A 20,814-nucleotide genomic window follows, 5' to 3' on the forward strand; every position below is an offset into this window, starting at 1 on the left:
ATAAGAATAACCTACCACATACTTTACTTCTTTCAAACCACAAATGATATTTAGTTTATATGAACTCTTACCTTCCTAGTCTGAAATAACCCTCATTTGAGAACAATGCAGGCCAATTTACTAATTTATGACATCATTGCTCCTAAGTATTCTGCGGTTATTAAAAGCAATAGTTATGAAGATTAGATAGATATATGGATAAATAGTTAACACAATGAAACAATCCAGATGCAAAACTGTATGTACGGGATGTGGAGCAACTGGAACCCTCACATGATGCTGGTCGCAGCTTAAATCTGAAATTTGGAACATGGTTTGCCCTCGTCTACTAAAGCTTAATGCACATCTACTGAATGACCCAGAAATCCCACTCCGGGCGGGTATCCAGGGTAATGAGTGCCCGTCCCCTAGAAGTCATGCATGGGAACATACATGGCTTCTTATCTACAGAGCCCAAAACTGGAGACAACCAAAGTGTCCATCAGTAATTGAATACGGAACTAACTAGTGGTATGTCCATGCACGTTTTTACAAAAGAACACTACTTGGAAGTAGAATAAGGATGGGTTACGGCTGCACTCAACGTTGTAGATGCATCTCACATAAGTAACATTCAGCAAAGGAAGCCAGACATAAACCAGGGGGCAGAGGAAGAGTCCACATCTAGCTCTGTGTGTGGGGGATGATATGCCAGGTTGCATGTGTAACATCCGCTGAACTCTGCAGAATATGTGCACTTCAGCCTTGTTAACCCTCAATAAAACAGTAAGAAAATGGCACGCTCGCTAGGATCACAACTATGCACAGGGACAGAGAGACCTGGGGTTGAATATTTGTTAAATCAGAAGCACTCAAATGCATGCTTGCTTTGGTACTGCCCCGTCCGCCATGATGTTGGAATAGTGACCCTTCCTATGGTTGGCCTTGGCTCCCACAAGAGGCTCAAGCTTCATTTATTAATATAAAGACATGAGGAGGCAACAAAATTACAAGCAAGATGTCTGAGTGACCCTGAGGTTGAGATGGAAATACATTCTTCTAGCAGTTGAATATAATCACAGCAGCGTTTATGCCGCTATTGTTTCCATTTGTGTCTGAGATTTGTATCTAACGTCCCCCCATGTCTGCTGACTCTTTGAAAGCAGAGTTGTATTTCTTGGGGATGCCTTCAGACTAGTGCCCTTAGTCCCGCCAACAAAAATAAAGAGAAGTAAGTTCTTGTGTTCAACCAATTCTCTGGATAAGTGAGTCAGAGAGAAGCTAGAGGGAGGTTCTGTGTCACTGATGTATGTAGGTGTAAGGAGGGGTGATGGATCTCCTTCAGGGACACATCAACCAAAGAAGCACACCATGCCTGAGAGGTTTTCAAAGAAGAAAAACAAAGCAACGACGTGAAATCAACTCAGCTGTAGGTTACTTGTGCATTATCCTTGCTGTTTCAAAGTCAGGGACCAACCATATTCTATATGCCAAACAATAACAAGCGGTGTTACATCCATATGCCTCCAATCTAGGATCCTGTATCATCGCTTTTGAAAGACCGTTTGTAAACTGTCAACTGTCAAAATAAAAACCTATACGAAGATGCGGGAATTCTGTAGCTTATTTGTCTTTCCCAGGAAATGTATATTTCGGTCTCATATCAAGCTGATATGTCTCCTTTCCTTGTGGTCTGTGTCAGTTGGTAGATGACTGCAAGACGAAATACAACAGCAGGATTCAGAACTCAGATCAGGTTGACCCCGAGTGTTTGGGAGATCCATGCCACCTGATCCAAAGGGTCCATGTGCATCAAGTAGAGGACAGGCTTGAAAGAAGAGTGAACTCTGAAGGTGTATCTGAAGGTCACGTTTTGGCTTTAGGCAAGCCCGAGGTTCACAGGGGAGATTGTGAGTCAAGGTATATGGCCAAGGTCAGGCAGGGGATGCTCTGGATAGACGCAGGGAAACTCAAAAGGTATAAAACCCAATTGGGTGGGTCTGGTTTGGAAGGCAGAGTAAAGGCAGGGTTCCACACGGGTGGGTAATCCAGGTAGGTTGGGTGGGAGGAGTTTTCAGAATGCCATCAAAGTACTTCCTCTGCAGTTTCTGTGATCTTTGCAGAAAAAGGATGATTACTAATTATGGGGAGGGGAGTGCCCCCTGCGTGTGAATGCCCCATGTGAGTGGGTGGGCAAGTGCTAGCAGGCACACGCTGTACTGCAGAGAAAGCCAGCCACGCGTTGCCACAAATACTTGTGGATGAGGCTTGCAACACAGGCAAAAGTCTTGACCCTCCCTGGAGTTCCTGACCTTCTCTGGAGCTTGGTCTTGTTAGGCTAGAGCCACTGGAAGAGCTGAACTAATCCAGGCATGGTTGTGAGAATCTGCAGGTGTGATCTGATCTGCAGCCTTTAAATTTCACCTATTAATAGTGGTACTACCAGTTCTACTAAGACTCAAGGATCCATTGAATCCGATGCATTTTAGCATAACCTGTGTTGGAGGGGGCTGACTCAGAGTTCACCCCCTGGCACAAAGCAGTGAGCCACCAGGTATTTGGATGTGACTGACACCTTCCAAAATACCCTGACCAGGAATCACAGACTCACAGGTCCTGAAAGCAAAACCAAGCCAGAGAGATAAGCCAAGGCTCCATTTGTAGGTAAATGAAATGTGATTATAGCAGTTTCAGAGACTGAGAAAATTAATATTCACGAGACATAAAGGTCTTACTAACAATTTCATTAATGTTGTGTCAGGCGCAGAATAGAAATCCAGATCTCTTGATTTCTATCACCCTTTTAAAAAATGAAAACACGGCTAAAAGGTAAATTTGCTGTATTCATAAATTAGCTACCATGTACTTGAACATACATACACATACACAAAACATGAGATCTACATAACATTTCAACCCACTAGTTGTAAACTACAGTAAAAAGCGCTGTTTCATTTTTCACTTATCACGTTTTTCTTTTTTTTCGCCAGCGTCACTAAGATTTAATTACATACAATATTGTGTCAGTTTAAGGTATACACCCTGCTGATTTGCTACACAACTGCAAAACGATCATGCTTTTCTTAATAGGGTTCCTTTTCTCCCTTCATAATAATTCTCTTTGAATACACCACCCTCCTCCCCTTTTTATGAGGTTTCTGCTATTTAAGATTTTAAAGAGCACTTCAGGATACCTTTGCAATTTAATAGTAAGGTTTGAAAATCATAAATTCTTATTACCCAAAGGTTTGTGACTTTACTGCCCCCCAGAAGATGATGGAGACAGAGTGTGAAAGTACTGGGATGGGAGATCATCTCAGAATCCCTCCAACCACCTATGAAATGGACACCTGTCTTTCCAGCAATCACCTTCAAGTATATGTGCTCACAACTTGTGGCTCAAAGTTAAATTAACGAGATAGTGACTTGTAGCAAGTGGATATTGCTGGGTAACCAGCCACCCCAAAACTCAGCGCCCAAAAACATGAAGTACTTATTATGGTTCTAAGTCCTTTTGTCAGTGTGGGTGGCCTGGCGGGGGCGTTGGCAGGTGCAGGATAACCTGCTCCGCTCAATGCCTTGGGGTTGGCTGGCTGTTGGCTGGCTAACAGTGCCTCTCACTATCGCAGGAGAGCCCGGGCTTATGCGCGAGTGGCAATGACGGGGATCTTAGACTAGTGCAAGGCCTTAGAGCTGGCACACCATCATTTTTGCTGTATTCTCTCAGCTACAGCAAGTCACAAGGGCAACTCAAATTCGAAGGAAGTGAAAACGGACCTAAACTCTTGATAAGAGAAGCGTCAAAGCTGTGTTGGACAGGGCATGGATGCAGAGGATAAGCAGTTGGGGCCATTTTTGCAATCTACCAACACCGCTTCACTTGAGAGTGGCTTTGAACTACTTTATTTATTAGCTCACTCACCTTTTGAATGGATAGGTACTGAGCACCTACTTCTGCAAAGCACTCTGCCAGGTGCTAGAGATGCAGGTACAAAGAACAGAGGACAATCGCACCCTCAGGGCCATGTCGATATATAGATATGTTAAACTTTAAATAATAATTTTTGGGGGAAATAAAGAAACCATTTATATTTTTTAAAGGTAGCTTTAAAACTATGCTTTTCAAAATCGTTTTCTGACCGTTTCAATGTGGGAGACGTTTTTGGAAAAACTCAGGTGTCAAGTCTGACATAGTGGGGTTCATACTCCAAACCTACCACTTCTTCCTGGCTGTGTGACTTGGGCCAATTACTCAACCTCTCTGAACTCCGGTTTCCTTATCTGAAGAGGGGAGACAATAATTCCTTCCTGATGCCAATGTCAATATTAAATGTAATCATTCCCCAGCTCAAAGCCCGGCTCGCTTACAGGTAACGTCCAGTAAACAATAACCACAATAAATGCACCTTCCCCACTTCTCCCGTCTGCTTGGAAAATGTATTTTTAATAAGACTGTACATGAAGAGAGAAAAGTTAAAAGCATGCAGCTAACAAAAACTAAAAATGTCCTTTCGTTGAAAAGCCCGTCCTTCTCGATGAGAAAATTATATTAGGAAAAGGCAAACAATATTTAAATTGTGGGACTGACATTTCCTTCCTGGCGTTTTCTTCAGGGAGCGGCAGGGTCACCAAGACCCACAATGGGACACCCTCCTCTCATCTCTGAGCTGCATGGCGGCGTTATTTATTTTGGCAGAACTGCCACTACACTCAAATGACAGGCACAGAGGAGCATAATAAATACAGATTTGGTTAACGTTATCCAGCAGGGCAGGGTATCAGGGGGTTGAAAAGAGGCCAAATGCATTTCCCCAGTGAGAAATGAAACAAGAGTGTGTGCACGGCCAGCAATGCGATGAATTTTATCCTTTGTATAAAATATACAAGCTTTAGCCTCTGCACTCTTGGCTCAAGAAAGAGCTAGAGAGGAATGCTCGTGGGTTTGTAGTAGCCTTATAAATCACTGAATTTCTTACACACTATACTGAATCTATTTGACTCTCAAATAATATTTGCAAATCGCATAATAGCCATTATCAAAAAGGAAAAACACTACTGTTCGATACTAAAAATGCCATATTCTCATAGATCTGAAAGAAATCTCTTTTTTTCCTCCCATCGCCTAAAAACGTGCACTTAAGGGAAAAATACATAGCTCTTCATTGGTTCAATAAGCTGCACTATTCTTGAAACAGTTTATCACATTATCATGATTAATATTTATATTTAACCATTATTGTGTCCATAGTACGTGGTAATTTTTATAATAAGGGTGGTAAATTTTTAACCATCATTTTGTATCTATTACGTAATATTTAATTTTTGAGTAATATAATATACATGCTACTTTGGTAAACCTCTCATATTTTTTATTTCTCTGGATCCTTCTATTTGAAAAAAAAAGTATCTCACAAAAAAATGAAAAGCAAATGTGCAATTACAGAGAAAAGGTTCTTAGCTCTTTAGGAAATCATTACACATATGGGTGTTTTGGTAACGAAATGAAGCAGAAGGAGAATTATTTAGAAAGCAGGTTTTGTCTTAGATATTTCGCTAAATTGTGTAGCTTTGGTTGTCATGACAATAAGCACCATGATTTAAATGTCTATGCAGAAATAGAAGTCACTCGTACCATGTTCATAAGAATCAAAGCAATATCATTATTTAATGGGAAAAAGTTCCCCAATTTGGATGAAGGAGGGAAAAACATGGTGTGCAAAATTTATTTTTCTGACAAACTGCTTGTTATTTCATCTCTGAAACAAAAATAAAGACAAAATATTTAGAACTAAACAAACGAAGGAAGTGCTACATATAAATCACCTGGAATGCACTAAGAGGGACTCAGGAGATACTTCATAGGCTCAGGGTCAACGTAATCATCAGAAAGTACGAAACAAACATTCCAGTCAGGAAGTCAGGAAAAGAAAAAGGAGAAAATTTCAAAGAAAGTTAAAATAGGGTGTCCTAGAACTGCAGAGCTTAGTAAAAATAAGTAACATAAACATGAGAAATGACAACAAGAAAAAGAAATTGATTTTTGAAAATAAATAATTCTTACAGGCAAATTTCAGGCAAGACTTACCAATGATACTGGAGCAAAGGCATAAATAAAGAATGTCAGGAATGTAAAGTTGTCAAACTAGAATTATAAGAGATATTGATTGGAGGATTATAAATAAAACAAAACTGTGATTTAGTTGGTGAATACATTTAAGATCTTAAAGTGGACGACTGTCTAGAATATATATGACTTTAAAAAGAAAGAAAATAATCTGATTAGACCTATAAATTTTAGAATAGTATTTATAGGTGAATTCTCCCTTCACCTCCCCAAAAATTTTTAGGGAGAATTCCACCAGGCATTCAAGGCATATATCATCTTCATTTAACACAAACCATTTTAGAAGAGAAGAAAAACAGAATTGCTCTCAGCTTACTCTTTAACATAGACGTAATAGCAAAAGACTGTACAACAAATAAATAAAATCTTATCTCACTAATGAAAATAAATGCAAACATCCATAATAATGACTAGAAAATTGAATTTAGTTCATCATGACCAAATAGGGTTTACACCAAAAATGAAGAATTATTGGACATCAAAAAACATACATCAATAAAATTTGCCACATAAGCTAAGAAAAGGAGAAATAATCTTAATAGATAAAAGGAAAACATTCAATGAAACAGCATCCATCTATGGTTGAAAACATTTAGCAAAGATTATCTACTGGAACTCTACATAAACAGATTACTTACTGACAAATAATTAGAGGTATTACATTAATTGGGAAACAAGACAAGAATATCTACTATCACCACAAATTTTCAACATTGTATTGGCAGTGGTAGCCAATGCAATAAAATAAGAAGAAATAGAAGACATAAACAAGGAAGACAAAAAAGATAACTATGATCATTTACATTATTATATTCCACAGGAAAATTATTAGAACTAATAAGAAAAGTCAGCAGGGTTTCCTGATATAAGATCAACATATGAAACTCAAGATTGAGTATCCCAATAAACAAATTAAAATATAATAGAAAAATAGCATTCATCATAGCAAGAGAAAGTACAAAGTACTTAGAAAATAATCAAATAGAAGTGTGCAAGAAATTGATAGAAAAAACACAAACATATTTAAGAAATAAAAGAATGTATGCAGAAAGAAATATAGATCATATTTATGGAAGCAAAGAATCGACAGTCTAAAAAGGCCAATTCTCCCCAAATTAATCTATAAATGTAGTTCTCATCAAAATCTCAAATGAATTTCTTTTATGGACTAAGTCAAAATGACTATAAAATTCATATGCAAAAATAAAGATCCAGAGAAACCAAAACAAATAAGAAAAGTAAGAACTTATTATGAGAACTTATTAAAACAATATATTATTGATACAGCTTTAGTCAAATAGATTAAACATCAGGAGGAGGTGAAAAAGCATTTCTAATAAATGGGATAGGGATAGTTGAATATCCATCTAAAATATAACATTATATCAATTTCTCATATAAACAAAAATAAATTCCCGATGTATTGAAAATCTAAACGTTTAGGAAAAAATGTAAGATGACCTTGGAATAGGAAAAGAATGCCTATGGTAAGTCCCTGAAGCCAGGTCATTGTATATAACTGAACAAATATCACCGTACACATATGAGCACATCACCACCGGGCAGTGTAGAATCTGCATTGCCATGTACAACCTCACTTGTAATCAGGGAAATGCAAATTAATATTCTCCCCACAATTCTGCTACTAAATATATACCCCAGGGATAATTCTAAACATATATCTCAGGATGTGACACTGTAATTGAAATGAAAACTGACGTAAGTGTCCATCTAAAAGGAAATAGATGAGGGTATTGTGGTTTCTCTTCAGGGGAATTAGTGCAGCAGTTACAAAGAATTAATTAGCTCATTACGTATCAATATAGTTAAACCTCAAAAACTATGTGGACTTAAAAAGGGAAGTACAGCGTACAATGTACTCTATGATAGCATTTCTTTAATTCTTTAATGACTCACAGTGTTATATACTCGTTATGAAACACCAATATCTAGATTAATTTTTAAAACTGGAAAATTTACACAATATTGATGATATTGTTGTCTCTGGGCAGGAAGGAGAGGAATCGACTTATGTAGATAAACAAAAGTAACTTCGGCTTTTAGCTGCAATTTTCTATTTCTTTTGCATTAAAAAAAATCGGAAGCAAAAGTGACAAATGTTAATCGTGTTAGATAATAGGTAAGACTTGCCTATAACCCTTTGTACTCTTCTTGATTATTAAATCTTTCACCGCCCCAAATACAGTTAATGAAGAAAGATATCACACAATAAATGGAAAAATACTGAATGTCTATTTTCATTTTCTCACAAATGCACAGCAGCTGTTTTAGTATTTCTATAAGGCATTTGGGAATTAATGATATAAATTCATTTATTAAGAATTAAGTACTTTATAATTAATAAGGCAATGTACAAAATATCATTTTACCAACTCTTAATTACGTATGGACTGTTGGTATAAATTTTTAGATTATTTTTCTTTTCGACTTGTAATATCCATCAAAGAACTTAAATCTTTATAATCATTTTAGTAAAGTGCTAAGGGGGAAAGTTGAAACTAATAAGTAAATATTTGGGTTTTAATCAGATTTATTTACACATTCAGTCCCTCCTTCAGGTTTCACTTTGTACTTTTGTGTCTGAAATGAGGACAGATAATCTCCATGACCTTTTAAGAACTTTTAATAACAGTTTATAAAATATATATCGAATGAGAGACAGAGAATGAGATTTTACTTAGGATTCTCAAGTGATGTTAAATATATCGTATGCTCAGATGTTTTCTTTGGGAAATTAATTTCCAATTTTCTTATCAAAATAACAGTGAAAAAAACACATTTAATTTCTGGACATTTTCTCCACACTTCACTTTCTTATCACCCGGTTTACCATTTAGATAGTTTCTTAACCTATTGCAGCCCCTAAAATCCTGAGAAGCATTACAAACTCTCCCTCACTGAGATTCCTTGAATGGACTGGGAGAGCGGTGTGTGTTTGGCAAAAGTATTTAATTTTGATATCCCTCTGCTTTGCAGTGGTCACAGAGCCCCACTGAGCCCCACCCTGAATTAACGAGAATTCATACAGACCAGCTAGTCAATGATGCGGACAGTCGCGGGGAGTAAAAAATACCTAAATCTGGAGTTAGGTGACAACTACACAATTTCCATTACAGATTTGGCAGGGCGGAGTTGGGGGTAGGGGCATGCAGACATCTGACAAATCGCGTGGCTTCTTTTCAATAAAATCTTTCCTCACCATCTGACTCAGGAAGGAGGGAAACATTGCTCACCTTAACCCTTCCTGTTGGAGAGAATGACGGTGAGCCCTCAGCTAAGGCGAAGGTGACCATCTATAAGGAAGCAGGGCGGGATTCGGGTTGGGGGGCTTAAGCGCTTAGGTCGTTTTGAGAATTTCAAGTCCCAATAATGGGCGATTTTCATCACCTGGGATGCGCCCAATGACTGCCACCATTAGAGAAGATTAATCCTCAAATTTTCAACTCAAAGAGTTAACCTGACGGACCTCATTTCCTTGCAAAAGATAAAACAAATTATATTTTTTTAAGAACCATTTATAACTATTTATGGCTACAATCTAGTCCTTTTAAAAAGTCATAGATGGCATCTGACTTTTTTTAAAATGCCTTCTGGTTAAATAATTTAAGAAGAAAATAATCACACACACACACACACACACACACACACACACACATCCTTGATTTGAATTTCAGGCTTTTTCATCCTGGGAAATACGAGATGGTACAGAAATCATGACAAATCCCCCTGCACAAAAAGCAAAAACAACCTATAGATGGAATTCGAAAACTGTCCTAAGATGCTAGGTAAAGTATTATAGGTGATCTATGCAAACGGTGTAGGTATAAACCATAATCCAGGAGATATTTTTGATGGTTTGCCTGCAGTGCAGAGGACGCTGCTCCATCTTCAGGCCCCTAGAGCTTCATAGACTAAGATACTGACTTCCTGTCTCTAATGGATGAGATCCTTGACAAATTCTCAGTTAGAGCTGCAAATCTAATCCGCTGAAAATAATCTTAAAAAGATTAACATTCTTACTGTTGTATTAGTGTAGTAAAAATTACGTTACTCGTCTATCAGGTGGTATCTCTGTAGGTTTTTAAAAATCACAGATTTTATCTAAAATTGAAAAGATAATTTTCTATTTAAGAAAAGGTCAACAACAAAGTAATTACAAAAAAAAAAAAATTTGACTTAAAAATCCTCGAGAGCTACCAGGGGACTATGAACCACATTGGCGGTATTATTTCAGAATTTATTAACGTGTTTAATCAACAAATTGAGAAGTTAATACAGGCCAGGAACATTTATTTCTTTGAGGGGAGAGTCTATAAGTCCCCCAAATTATATGGAAAACTGTGTGTGAGTTTACGCCATTCATCAGATTCTCAAATTGGACTTCGACCTAAAAAAAGGTCCAAATACATTATAACATTCCGTAAGTACATTAAGTGCTACCTGATTGCATCAATGAGAAACAAATGGAAATCATAAGAAACTTGGATATCATTTCAATACAATATACAGCAAAACACTCTCTTCTGTTTAAAATCCTTGGAAATTCAACAAACGTGCATACACACCACTAACTGTTCATAACTAACAGTGTACAAACTGAATTCTCAGTAGAACAAATCTAAGGAGAATTCCCAAATGAAAACTTAAGCCGTAAATCCCCCTAACCCGGCTAATTCACCTTACATTCATTTCAGAGCTTCAAAGTAGAGATCAGCCTTCTCTGCCATTCAGGAAGGCAGTATTTAGACCAGATACAGACTACCCAACAGATTAAACCAGCCTTCAGATTCTTCAAGGCTATCCTTACTTTTCCCCTACATAAAACATTTGTTGCCTCTAATTAAGAGCGAATAGCAAGTCTCGCCTATGAAGAAGTGCCATTTTTCTGAATATGAAATTGACTGTTCCGATCTTATTAGTGCAGATTCTCTACATGCATTTTGATGTATCTGATGCTGTCAGATGCTGGAGAGGACCGTGCTCGCCCGACACCCCCATAGGACCTTAAATTCACATCCTACTGCACACGCACTTTTGTCTCATTTCAGAGAGTGAGCTGTCAGTTGTGAGACATCAGGCCCCACTATTAACATCTCCATCCTTTACGATGACTCAGCCAGACTGCTGTGGAACACCCGCGCCACGTGGCAATAAGTTGATGGAAATCTTTCTGGATGCCTAGGACATTCCATACTGACTTACAAAATCATTTTCTTATAATTAAACCATGTGAATTTAGAAACAGGATAAGATGCCAAAAATATCCGACTGATGATTTCAGGAATAAAATCACTGCATTGATATGTGAATGTTAAAACAGAACTACCCAGCAGTGTACATGAGTAGCGGCATTCGTATTCTTAAAGAACAAATTATTTCCTTTATCTGCTATTCTCCAAACAACCGAGATTACCAAAGCAACAGAAAACGAAGAGACTGGACTGTATCTAGGGTTTCTACCATGGCCTCCTTCTGCATTTTTTCTCAGTCCTCATTTCTCCACAATAAATGGCCATAAACTGGGAAGCCTTCTCTCCAGCCATGACCACGAAGATTTTACCAGGCACTGTGTGGACAGCCTTGTGTGACCTCTTTTATCCTCAGAAAGTCCTGGAAACCAACCAAAGTTCTTGCAATCAGGTGCCGTCCAAAGGAACAGGCTTGGACACAGGAGAACTCAGGATAAAAATGAGTTGAAATTAATCGTAGGGTTTGGTATCTGGAGACAGTTGGAGAACTCTCCCAAAGTTTCTATAATTCATTGAAGCGGGATGTAATTAATCATAAATTACTAACATGTTTATGTTTAGCTCAACTAAAATATCAAAAGAATGTAATATAGTATAAGCATATGTAAGACCCCGAAGGCTCAGTGACAAACAAAAAAATCTCCATATGTATGCTTGAAACTCATTTTATTTACTGTATTATATTTGCATGCCAAATTGTGCTCTCCAAAAATGTGGATTTCAGATCATGCGGCCATCAATGAATCAATGAATGAATGAATAAATAAAGTATATCTCCAATACCCCTCTAGCGAGTTACCTCCTAAACTTCATGTATTTATAACCTTCAGTCTATTTATTGTTAGGGTGCTTCTATGATAAAAAGGGGATTGTTCCATAGGTTATATTTCTCAGGTGTCCCCGCATATATAAACCATTGCAGTCAGAACTCATGATGAAAATGTGTTAAAATGAACTGTAGGTTTCTGTGTCTGAAGACATTTGGAGACGTCTCCCGAAGTTTCCACAACCTCTCTGCCTGTCCAAGGCCCTCTTAACTTACAGGTGCCTCTGAAATAGGCAAGTTTACACCAAAAATCTACTGAAGATCTCGATTCAGGAAAAATAATAATTTCAAATTTAACACTGATAATTCAATCCTGGGAATGTAAGTGCAGCAATTGTGAAACAGGTCCTATTTTAGGAGATGCAAAAATTATTTATCATTTGAACATTTTTAAGTTATTATTATTCGCTACACCTTAGTAAGAATCTCTATCTCATTTCACAATCACAAGGATGATAAACCTGTTTGGAAACTAGGTAGAAGAAGTAGAATTTTTTTTAATGTGTAACATTATTTACATTGTACCTCTTTTGCTATAATCCAGAAAATGAACCCAGCATTCTAAGAACAAACATGTCATCTGCTTAAATTTCACTTGTCTTCCCTTTATACCTTGTTAGAGTATATCCTATTTATATTTATTCTCTTGCAAATTTTACAAAAATTACATAGTGTGAAAAATATTTCCCATCAACATCAAGCGTGCCTGCCCATGTTAACCACAGGAATATATATATATTTTAATATAATCTTTTCTAACACAATTAGAAAATTTCCAAAAGAAATTGGGGATTCATAAACAATAAATGCCTATTCTAAGTTTATCCAAATTTTGAGACTTCTCTGTGACTTAGGAAATGGGTCCGTAAATCTGCAAATCTTTAAGCTTTCCGTGAATTAGAAATACTGCAAACACAACCTTTCTTTGCATTATTTTTGGATTTAAATTCAGGTTTGGGTGACCCATGGGAGAAATAGAGAAGAAAACATGGGAGTTATAAGTCAAATGAGAACACTGTCTTTTAGAAGTTAAACTTACGATACATTAATTCACCTCTAATTTTCCAATAATCCTTGTCCTTATTCATTTGCCTAGTAGAGAATCATAAAGACAAGACTCATATCATAAATTTGCACATTGACACAATATTCCCACTGAAAGGGAAGTAATGTGTTTTCCAAGGTTTATGTTTTCATTTTCTCTGTGTGCAGTCAAAAATCTTGACTCTGTGTAAGTTTTTTCATTTATATAATTTAAGGCTCTGTAAGATTTAAATGTCAAATGGAAATTTTCTAAAAGTTTTTACGTGCAGCTGGATTTATTTGTTAATTTTTTCAATGTCAACTTCAGCAGAGCTGCCAATGATTTTATACAAGATTAATTTGGCAGTCTTAGCCGACTAGTGCTGTTCTGTGAATTATCTTCATATTTAAAGGGAAATCACAAATTGAGAGTACGAAATAATAAAATCCGGAATCCTCACCACATCCAATATCAATGAATATCTGCGAAAACACAGGTAACGCTATAGCGACCCTCAAGTCACAGACTATATATCGAACATGCTGATCAATGAGCAGTGGATTTTTTATGTGTATATTTTAATGAGAATTTAGTACGCCTTTGTCCTTGAAATCTTCTGAGATATCTGTATTTATTTAAGAACTCTCCCGTTAATACATATTAGTCCTAATGTTTTCCAAGTAACCTCTAAAAGGAGCCGTTTTCAGGAATTTGGTGACGTCTGTTTGGACAACAAAGAAATCCTCAAGAGGTTTCATTCAAAGACCAGCATACGTGTAAAGACTCCTGGATGCAGTTTTGCTCCCAATGGCCTGCCCTGCCCAAGGTCATTATTGGAGACAAGAATACTAACAAAGTTTTCCACTGACAAGATGCCAAGAAGATCTATCATTTTTAGATGATCAAACAGCCCTGAAACACTACTCCTCAAAGATGACTAAGGCCAGGAGTCAAGATGGTTACCATAGAGATGCTTCATCAAATAATCCACAAAACAAGTGAAGAAAACAGGAGGAATTGCCGAGCTGAAACACATCATCAAATTGTTTCTAGAGAGACATGGGCTTCTCAACGGACTGAAGTGCTTTAGATATTCTTGAACTGTCTTCTTCCCAGATTTATACATTTTTTATACTTCTTGGTGATTAAAAGGCCATAGATGCCTTCAGTCCAGAGAGAATGCATTTGCGTCTCTATGCACGAGGGATGATTTGATTAATTTATCCAGGGCTGTGCCTATGGGCAGAGGGGGCTTGAATCCCTTAAAATTAGTCAGTCAAATCCTTGAAGTAAAATCATCGCGCTAAAACGAAATGTTTTAATGATAGTTTAACCTATGGGTGACACTGGATTATGAAGCACCTTTAAGAGCGAGCCTAGTTAAGTCGCTATTGTGGGAATCACCGTAATCACCAGCGTCCATCACACCTACCTGCTGGGCTCCTCTTGACTGTGAAGGTAACAATTCACCGTATTCACCAAAAAGCTGAACAGACGACTGTACAGGGACTTGGCCAGGAGGTCCCGGTAAAATTCAGCCATCTCTACGGTGTGTCGCCGTGTGATCATCTCTCCTGGGAGAGCAGGAAGGGGAGGAGGCATAAGCACAAGACTTTCCCTTGTTCAGAAGCCACCAAGCTATGTCCTCCTATTTATCCCTCCACATCCACGTACAACAGAAGATGTTAAAAAACATATTATGACTCTAATAAACAAGGCCTCTGCCGGTGATTACGAAAACACATTTCTCTAAAGTGAGTGCCGTGCACACTTCGATCTTATTTGCTGCAAATGTTGACCACAGCTTTTGACCACAGCCTGGAGAGGCAGCCTGCACCATCTCCCTTCAGTGAGGGAACCGACTCTGTGCAGGGCCCTCTTAACAAGCTTTCTGATAACGGCTCACTGCATTGGATACGGAGTCCTCTTCAAGGACTGGAAAATTAGTTATATTTTCAATATTTTCAAAGAAGTGATCCTGCTAACCAAAGTGGGGGTCAGGAGGTTGGGAGGAAGATTGGGCCTTAAGGTAGAAATTTCTATGTTATTCTCAAAGAGCTGGTGATTGAAATCTTGAGTGATAACCTTTTGAGTGGCGAATAGACTAGAGAAGAAACCAAGAAAAAGATAAGTAAAGATGATTTGGGATTGAGGCTAGGCTAGCACTTATGCTGGCGAGTTGAGAGGGAGTGAGAATCTAGTTCACATTCTATGGCTTCGGCCAACCTGGGTACCACTGCAACTCAACCCACAGGGAGTCCGGTAATAGGATGCTGACCATGGGAAATGAGGACTTAGTGAGCTGTCAATCAACAGAGGCACAGGTAAAGGAGAACCGCCTCTGAGGCAAGCTGAGATCAAACAAACAAACAAACAAACAAAAAAGCACCAGCAGGTCGTGAAGAGTCAAGCGGCCATGAGTTCAATGCCGCTGAGACGGAACCACACGAAGTGGCGGTGAAAGCAGGTGTCACTTGTGATGTTATAGGATGGAGGTCTCTAGAGCCAACGTGACGGTGGGGTTCTCACCCACATGGCTGGCGAGTAAGGAGGGAGGCCTGGATATATTAAATTACAGATATTAATGGGGAGTTCAGTGTTTCTTTAAAAAGTCATGAGGGGGCTGGGAGAGGGATGGGTTGGGAGTTTGGGCTTAGCAGATGCAAGTTATTACATACGGGATGGATAAACAACGAGGTCCTACTGTAGAGCACAGGGAACTATATTCAATGTCCTGGGATAAACCATAATGGAAAAGAATATGAAAAAGAATATATATTTAGGTATAACTGAATCACTTTGCTGTACAGCAGAAATTAACACAACAGTGTAAACAAACTCTACTTCAATAATTAAAAAAAAAAAAGCCGTGAGGAAGAATAATGCCTTTGCAGAACTTCAAGAAAGTGTATTTCTTGATGCAAGGTCACTGGCGGGAAAATGGCTGAGGATGAAGCATAAAAGTGAGGTATGGCCCCAATAATAAAGGGCCTCTCAGGACCTCCAAAAGGGATGACATTTACTCTAAAGGAGTTGGCGCATCCTTTCAAGGCTGTTACCCATGGATGAAAATCATATTTGCATTTCAGAAAGCTTATTCCTGAAGCAGTGCAGAAGGAAGGTAAAGTGAGATAAGGCCAGGTGAAAGACGGATCAGATTCTCTTGCCATCATCTAAGAAAGACAGTTTAAGGGAGTGGGGATGAAAGTGAAGGAACGAGAGCGAGAGCGGGAAGTATTTATGGGGTAGAACTGGCTTGTGGCTGATCTACTCAGTGGAGAAGGAGGAGGACGAAGTGTCAGGAATGGCTTTTGGGTAACTCAGTGGATAATGGGGAGATCCATAAAGCCTGGGAACATGGAAGGGGAACTCTAGGGATGAGGCAGAATTTACAAGCCACGTGCCAAAGGATCTGCAAGTAGGGCCAATGGGAACAGAAGGTAAGAATAGCAGTGATTTTGAGAAAAAACAATATCAGATGGACGCTGAGTCCTCAAAATTACAATAAAGAGGCAGCTTGGTAAGGCAATGACTTGTAGTGGATAAGTGAAGAGCATTTAGGAAAGGCACCCTCTTGCCACTGAGTGGAGATCCTACAGCGCAGAGATTCATCTCGGGAGTCAGATGGCATTAGAGTCTGATTCCAGGCATGCCATTTACTGGTGATTTCATGTCCAAAGTTATCTAGCCTCTTTGAATCTCAGTTTTCTCATTCATTAAAATGGAAATAGTTAAGCCCACCCCTTAGCAATTTGGAAGAACTAAAAATTCCAACATTTATAGCACCTGCCACAATGCCCTTCAGTTCGTAAGTGCCCAATAAATGGCAGCTCTTATCCTGACCGACGACGAAGAGGGAAAAGGATGCTCTTCACAGCCTGGCACCACCTACACAAACGCATCCCATGTTCTAACTGAATAAATCCTCTTGGATTGATGACTTTATTTGTCTAAAATGAGTCACTAGCTAAAAAAGGTGACCAGCTCATCAGAATGGCTTCTCAACAGTGTAAAGATTTTCACAGAGGTGAAAGGCAAAGTACAGAGAAACTTACCCTTAAAATATTGGATATCAGTTGTTAAAGCAGATGCCAGTTCATCCGTTGATACTTGCAACATTCCAGCCACTAAACGAAAGCATAAAGTTAATACGTATTTTTGACAGCGAGAACATGGTATTTTATAATTGAGGAGTTTGTATAGACCCATTAGAAAATGTGTGCATTAAAGAAACCAAACTACCACTGCAATTGGCAAATTCAGCTAGAGAAACAGTGGCTTAGAGGAATGGAAACGTTAATGAGTTCTCAGGGCTCCTGCATTAAATCACTGCAGGATTCTTTCCCTCCTGCCCTCACAAATGGCCCTGAATGCTTTTCCCAATTCCTGGTTAAATTACTTTGATATGAGGCAAAGATAATGCTGGTCACGACAACCTGTGGCTTTAAGGAGTTTTGAAAAAACCTGGGAGTGACTGACAAGGCAATTTCAAGGGAGAGAGGTTTGTGACAAGATCTTTAAAGGGAAGTAACTGTGTTCTGTTTAAATGTCCAGCTAATAACATGCTCCCCAAATATATGGGATGGCAGGGGGCGGGGCAGAGAATACTTAGAACGATATAAATAAACCCAATTATGTGCCGAAGCATCACCGCTGTTACTGTGACACAAACGTACATCTTATTCATTCACATAACCAGAAAGAAGAAAGAAGAAGAAAGAGGATACAGTTCTTTTTTTCCCCTCCGCCGCCCTCACTGAATCCCACTCCAGCAAAAAAGGGTTGATTCCACCTGACTTTTCGGTACTGTGTCGCCATCCACTGGCCAGTCTGCAAAGCTGCACATCGATGAGGTTACTGTTAGATCTGTCCCACTGACCTTGTTCCAGAAGCTGGAGGTCAGACACAAAGGCGGAGTCGGCCTCGGTCAGAGCAGTGAACCGAATGTCTCCAAGGTGTAATGTGGCCGCTAGAATCACACACACGTTCTCCACCTCCTACACGGTTGAGAAATAGAGGAGATGAGCGGTGCTGCTTAGAAAAAAGATTCAAAGACCAATCCTTTGAAAAACCTCCAAGTAGGTTTAAGAAATGATGTGCGTGCTATGGGGGGGCTGTGATTTTTCAGACCCAGAATGTCCCGTTAGAGAACTACCAATCTCTAGCTCAAAATCAAAATCGGGAAACTCAGTGTTCCTTCCGCAGCCAACTTTTCTGTTCCCTAAACGAGAGACAGTGAGGACGTGACGTGTTCTGATATAAATGAATGGTTTCTGGATAAGTATCAGGATGAAGCATGAATGGTTGTGTAACCATGGTCTGACTGGCTGGACATCACTTATAGGGTCGGACTTCACACGTGTCCCCCCAGGGCTGGCAGAACTGTTACCGGAGGCTTAGCCGACTTCAGGGTCACGTGGCTGCTTCCCCAGAGAGCATCAGAGTCCATCCCTTAGTTCTCTCTGTTTTGAAATAAACTGCTATTATGCTTACAGAATTTTTCATTTCTGCTGGAAAAGTAATGGAGGTCTGATGAAAACATCCATGGCAAAATAAACAAAATGCTCATTTTTAAAGGTATGTAAAGGAAAACTCAGAAAAAAATGGACATTAGCAGGAAGGATGAGAGTGTTTGCTGAAAGAATATCCGAGAACCTGGAACGCTGCATAAAGAAAGAAATTAGACCTCAGATTTGGCTTTGGACAGTCATTTGGGGGTAAGAATAAAAAGTCAAGGAAAAGCTGTAAGTTAAAAGGTACTTCCCCAGAATCACAACTACTTAGTTATGCTATCAATAGCAAAAGCGGTTAAGCCTCATTTAGCGCAAGTGACATAACCTTTGAAATTCCCGGTTTCCGCATTTGTAATTTGGGAAGAAAAAGGTCCTGTCTGTGGAAGTTTTTCTAAGAACAATTCTCATTTGCTTTATAAATACACAGTTGACACAATATGGTCATTGGGACGTCTATGAATTTCCTCCAGAACTTTTAGTTTTCAGGACAAGGTAGTTTTATGACCTTAAAATGAGAGCATTGAAAAGGATAATCTGTAATTTTCAGGTATAATACTCTGTGTTTGTGGCATTACTTAGAAATGTTTTTGGTAACCTCCAAATCACAAACTAGTGTCTCTAATTGTATTTACTTGTGCTTGTCTGAATAACATTTTCCGAGCATCTTAAGCTACTTGACACCTCCCTCTCCCCCTTTCTTTAAAAAATAAATCCAGTAACTCCTCATTAAATGTCCCAGTGCCCTAGGAGAGAGGTACTTCTGGATACAGACAGCAAGACTTCGCTGTGTCCTCAAGTATCATCCAGTTCAGTGAAGTAGGCAGAGCTATGAAAAGTAGCCCGAACACGGATTACAGTGTGGTGATGCCACGACAGAGGTAGGTAGAGATAAGCTGCTCCGTGGGCAGGGGCAGGGGCTGCTTTTCTGTGTCCGCAATGGAAGACAGGGTGGAGGCACCTTTATGGTCAGATCTCCTAGGACCACAGTCATAAGCTTTGATTCAAGGGTCTTGCCAGCCCAGAAATACCTTCCTCCCAATCTTATGGAACATGATCTTTTCCTCCTGTGTGGACCAAGTTGTCACCGTCCCACTCACCCCAAAGGATCAAGATGAAGTGATTACCTTCACATCGTTTGCTTAACTGCACACAGTTCTTTCACCAAAAAACTTAAATTCCCTACTCGCTGCCTTAGGTGGAAGGTATAATTTGCTTGCCCTGCCTCTGAGGATCCATCATGGATTTTTAAAGCCCCGTTTCCAAGCAACTGATCTTTTGGTGGAATGGTTCCTTACCCATGTCTATACCCCAGTTTCCCATAAGGAAGCAGAGATTTCAGACACTTAGGAAGGGAAAAACAATAAGAAAAGAGCACAACAGTAGCAAGTGCAAAGACAGAGAAGTACAAACGGGTAGGAGTTATGGAAAGACAGTAATTCAGAGATTGGATGAGCAGAGCAACAAAGAACAAAGTACCATATGATCGCACGTTCCTAGAATCCCATCCGGTCTCTGAATGGGTGAGGCCGGGGTGAAGGCCCCGAGCTAATTCATTTAGGGTGAGTCCCCACCTCCTTACCCTTTCCTTTTCGCCACCTTCGTACCCCTTCCACCCACTCCCTGGCCCATGAGCCATGTGGACAAGGGAAAAGACAAAGACCCAAATCAATCAACTTGCTGGTTTAAGGAAAAAAAAAAAAAAAAAAAACTTAGATCTGTGACTAAAACTGGGCTCCCGAGCTACAGGCGTACCAAAGTTACCCCCATGCGATCTTACACTGATCGCTAACGAGGAATTGGCTGTAATTCAAACTGACGCCACGTTGAATGAGGGGACACAGAGAGGATGTGTGAAGGAAAGAGATTGGCGGGAATTTGAGAGGTCTCAGGCTTAGGTCATTTCCTATCTCTTTATGCCTGCGCCATTCAATTCAGAAGCCACGAACCACACAAGACTGTTTCAGTTTCAAGTAATCAGAACTAAGAAAAATTAAAACTCCATTTCTCCAGTCCCACGTGGCCAGTGGCTGCCATATCCCACGGCACAGACCTAGGGCATCTCCAGAATCACAGACATT

General features: G+C 39.3%; 1 protein-coding gene across 1 annotated transcript in view; it reads right to left on the reverse strand.

The window, feature by feature from the left end:
* Nucleotides 1–20,814, reverse strand: part of MYO16 (myosin XVI) — a 401,807-nt gene that overhangs the window by 177,808 nt on the left and 203,185 nt on the right. Inside the window, exons 17-19 of the mRNA XM_022576783.3 lie at nucleotides 18,103–18,220; nucleotides 17,279–17,350; nucleotides 14,656–14,797 (exon numbers count right to left, since the gene is read on the reverse strand). Of these exons, the coding sequence (XP_022432491.1) occupies nucleotides 14,656–14,797; nucleotides 17,279–17,350; nucleotides 18,103–18,220 (332 nt within the window). The remainder of the gene's footprint in view (nucleotides 1–14,655; nucleotides 14,798–17,278; nucleotides 17,351–18,102; nucleotides 18,221–20,814) is intronic.

The sequence above is a fragment of the Delphinapterus leucas genome, chromosome 18 (genome assembly GCF_059928025.1).
Source record: "Delphinapterus leucas isolate spDelLeu-1000000601 "Yukka" chromosome 18, BTC_Dleu_Yukka2, whole genome shotgun sequence".
In the NCBI taxonomy this organism is placed as follows: domain Eukaryota; kingdom Metazoa; phylum Chordata; class Mammalia; order Artiodactyla; family Monodontidae; genus Delphinapterus; species Delphinapterus leucas.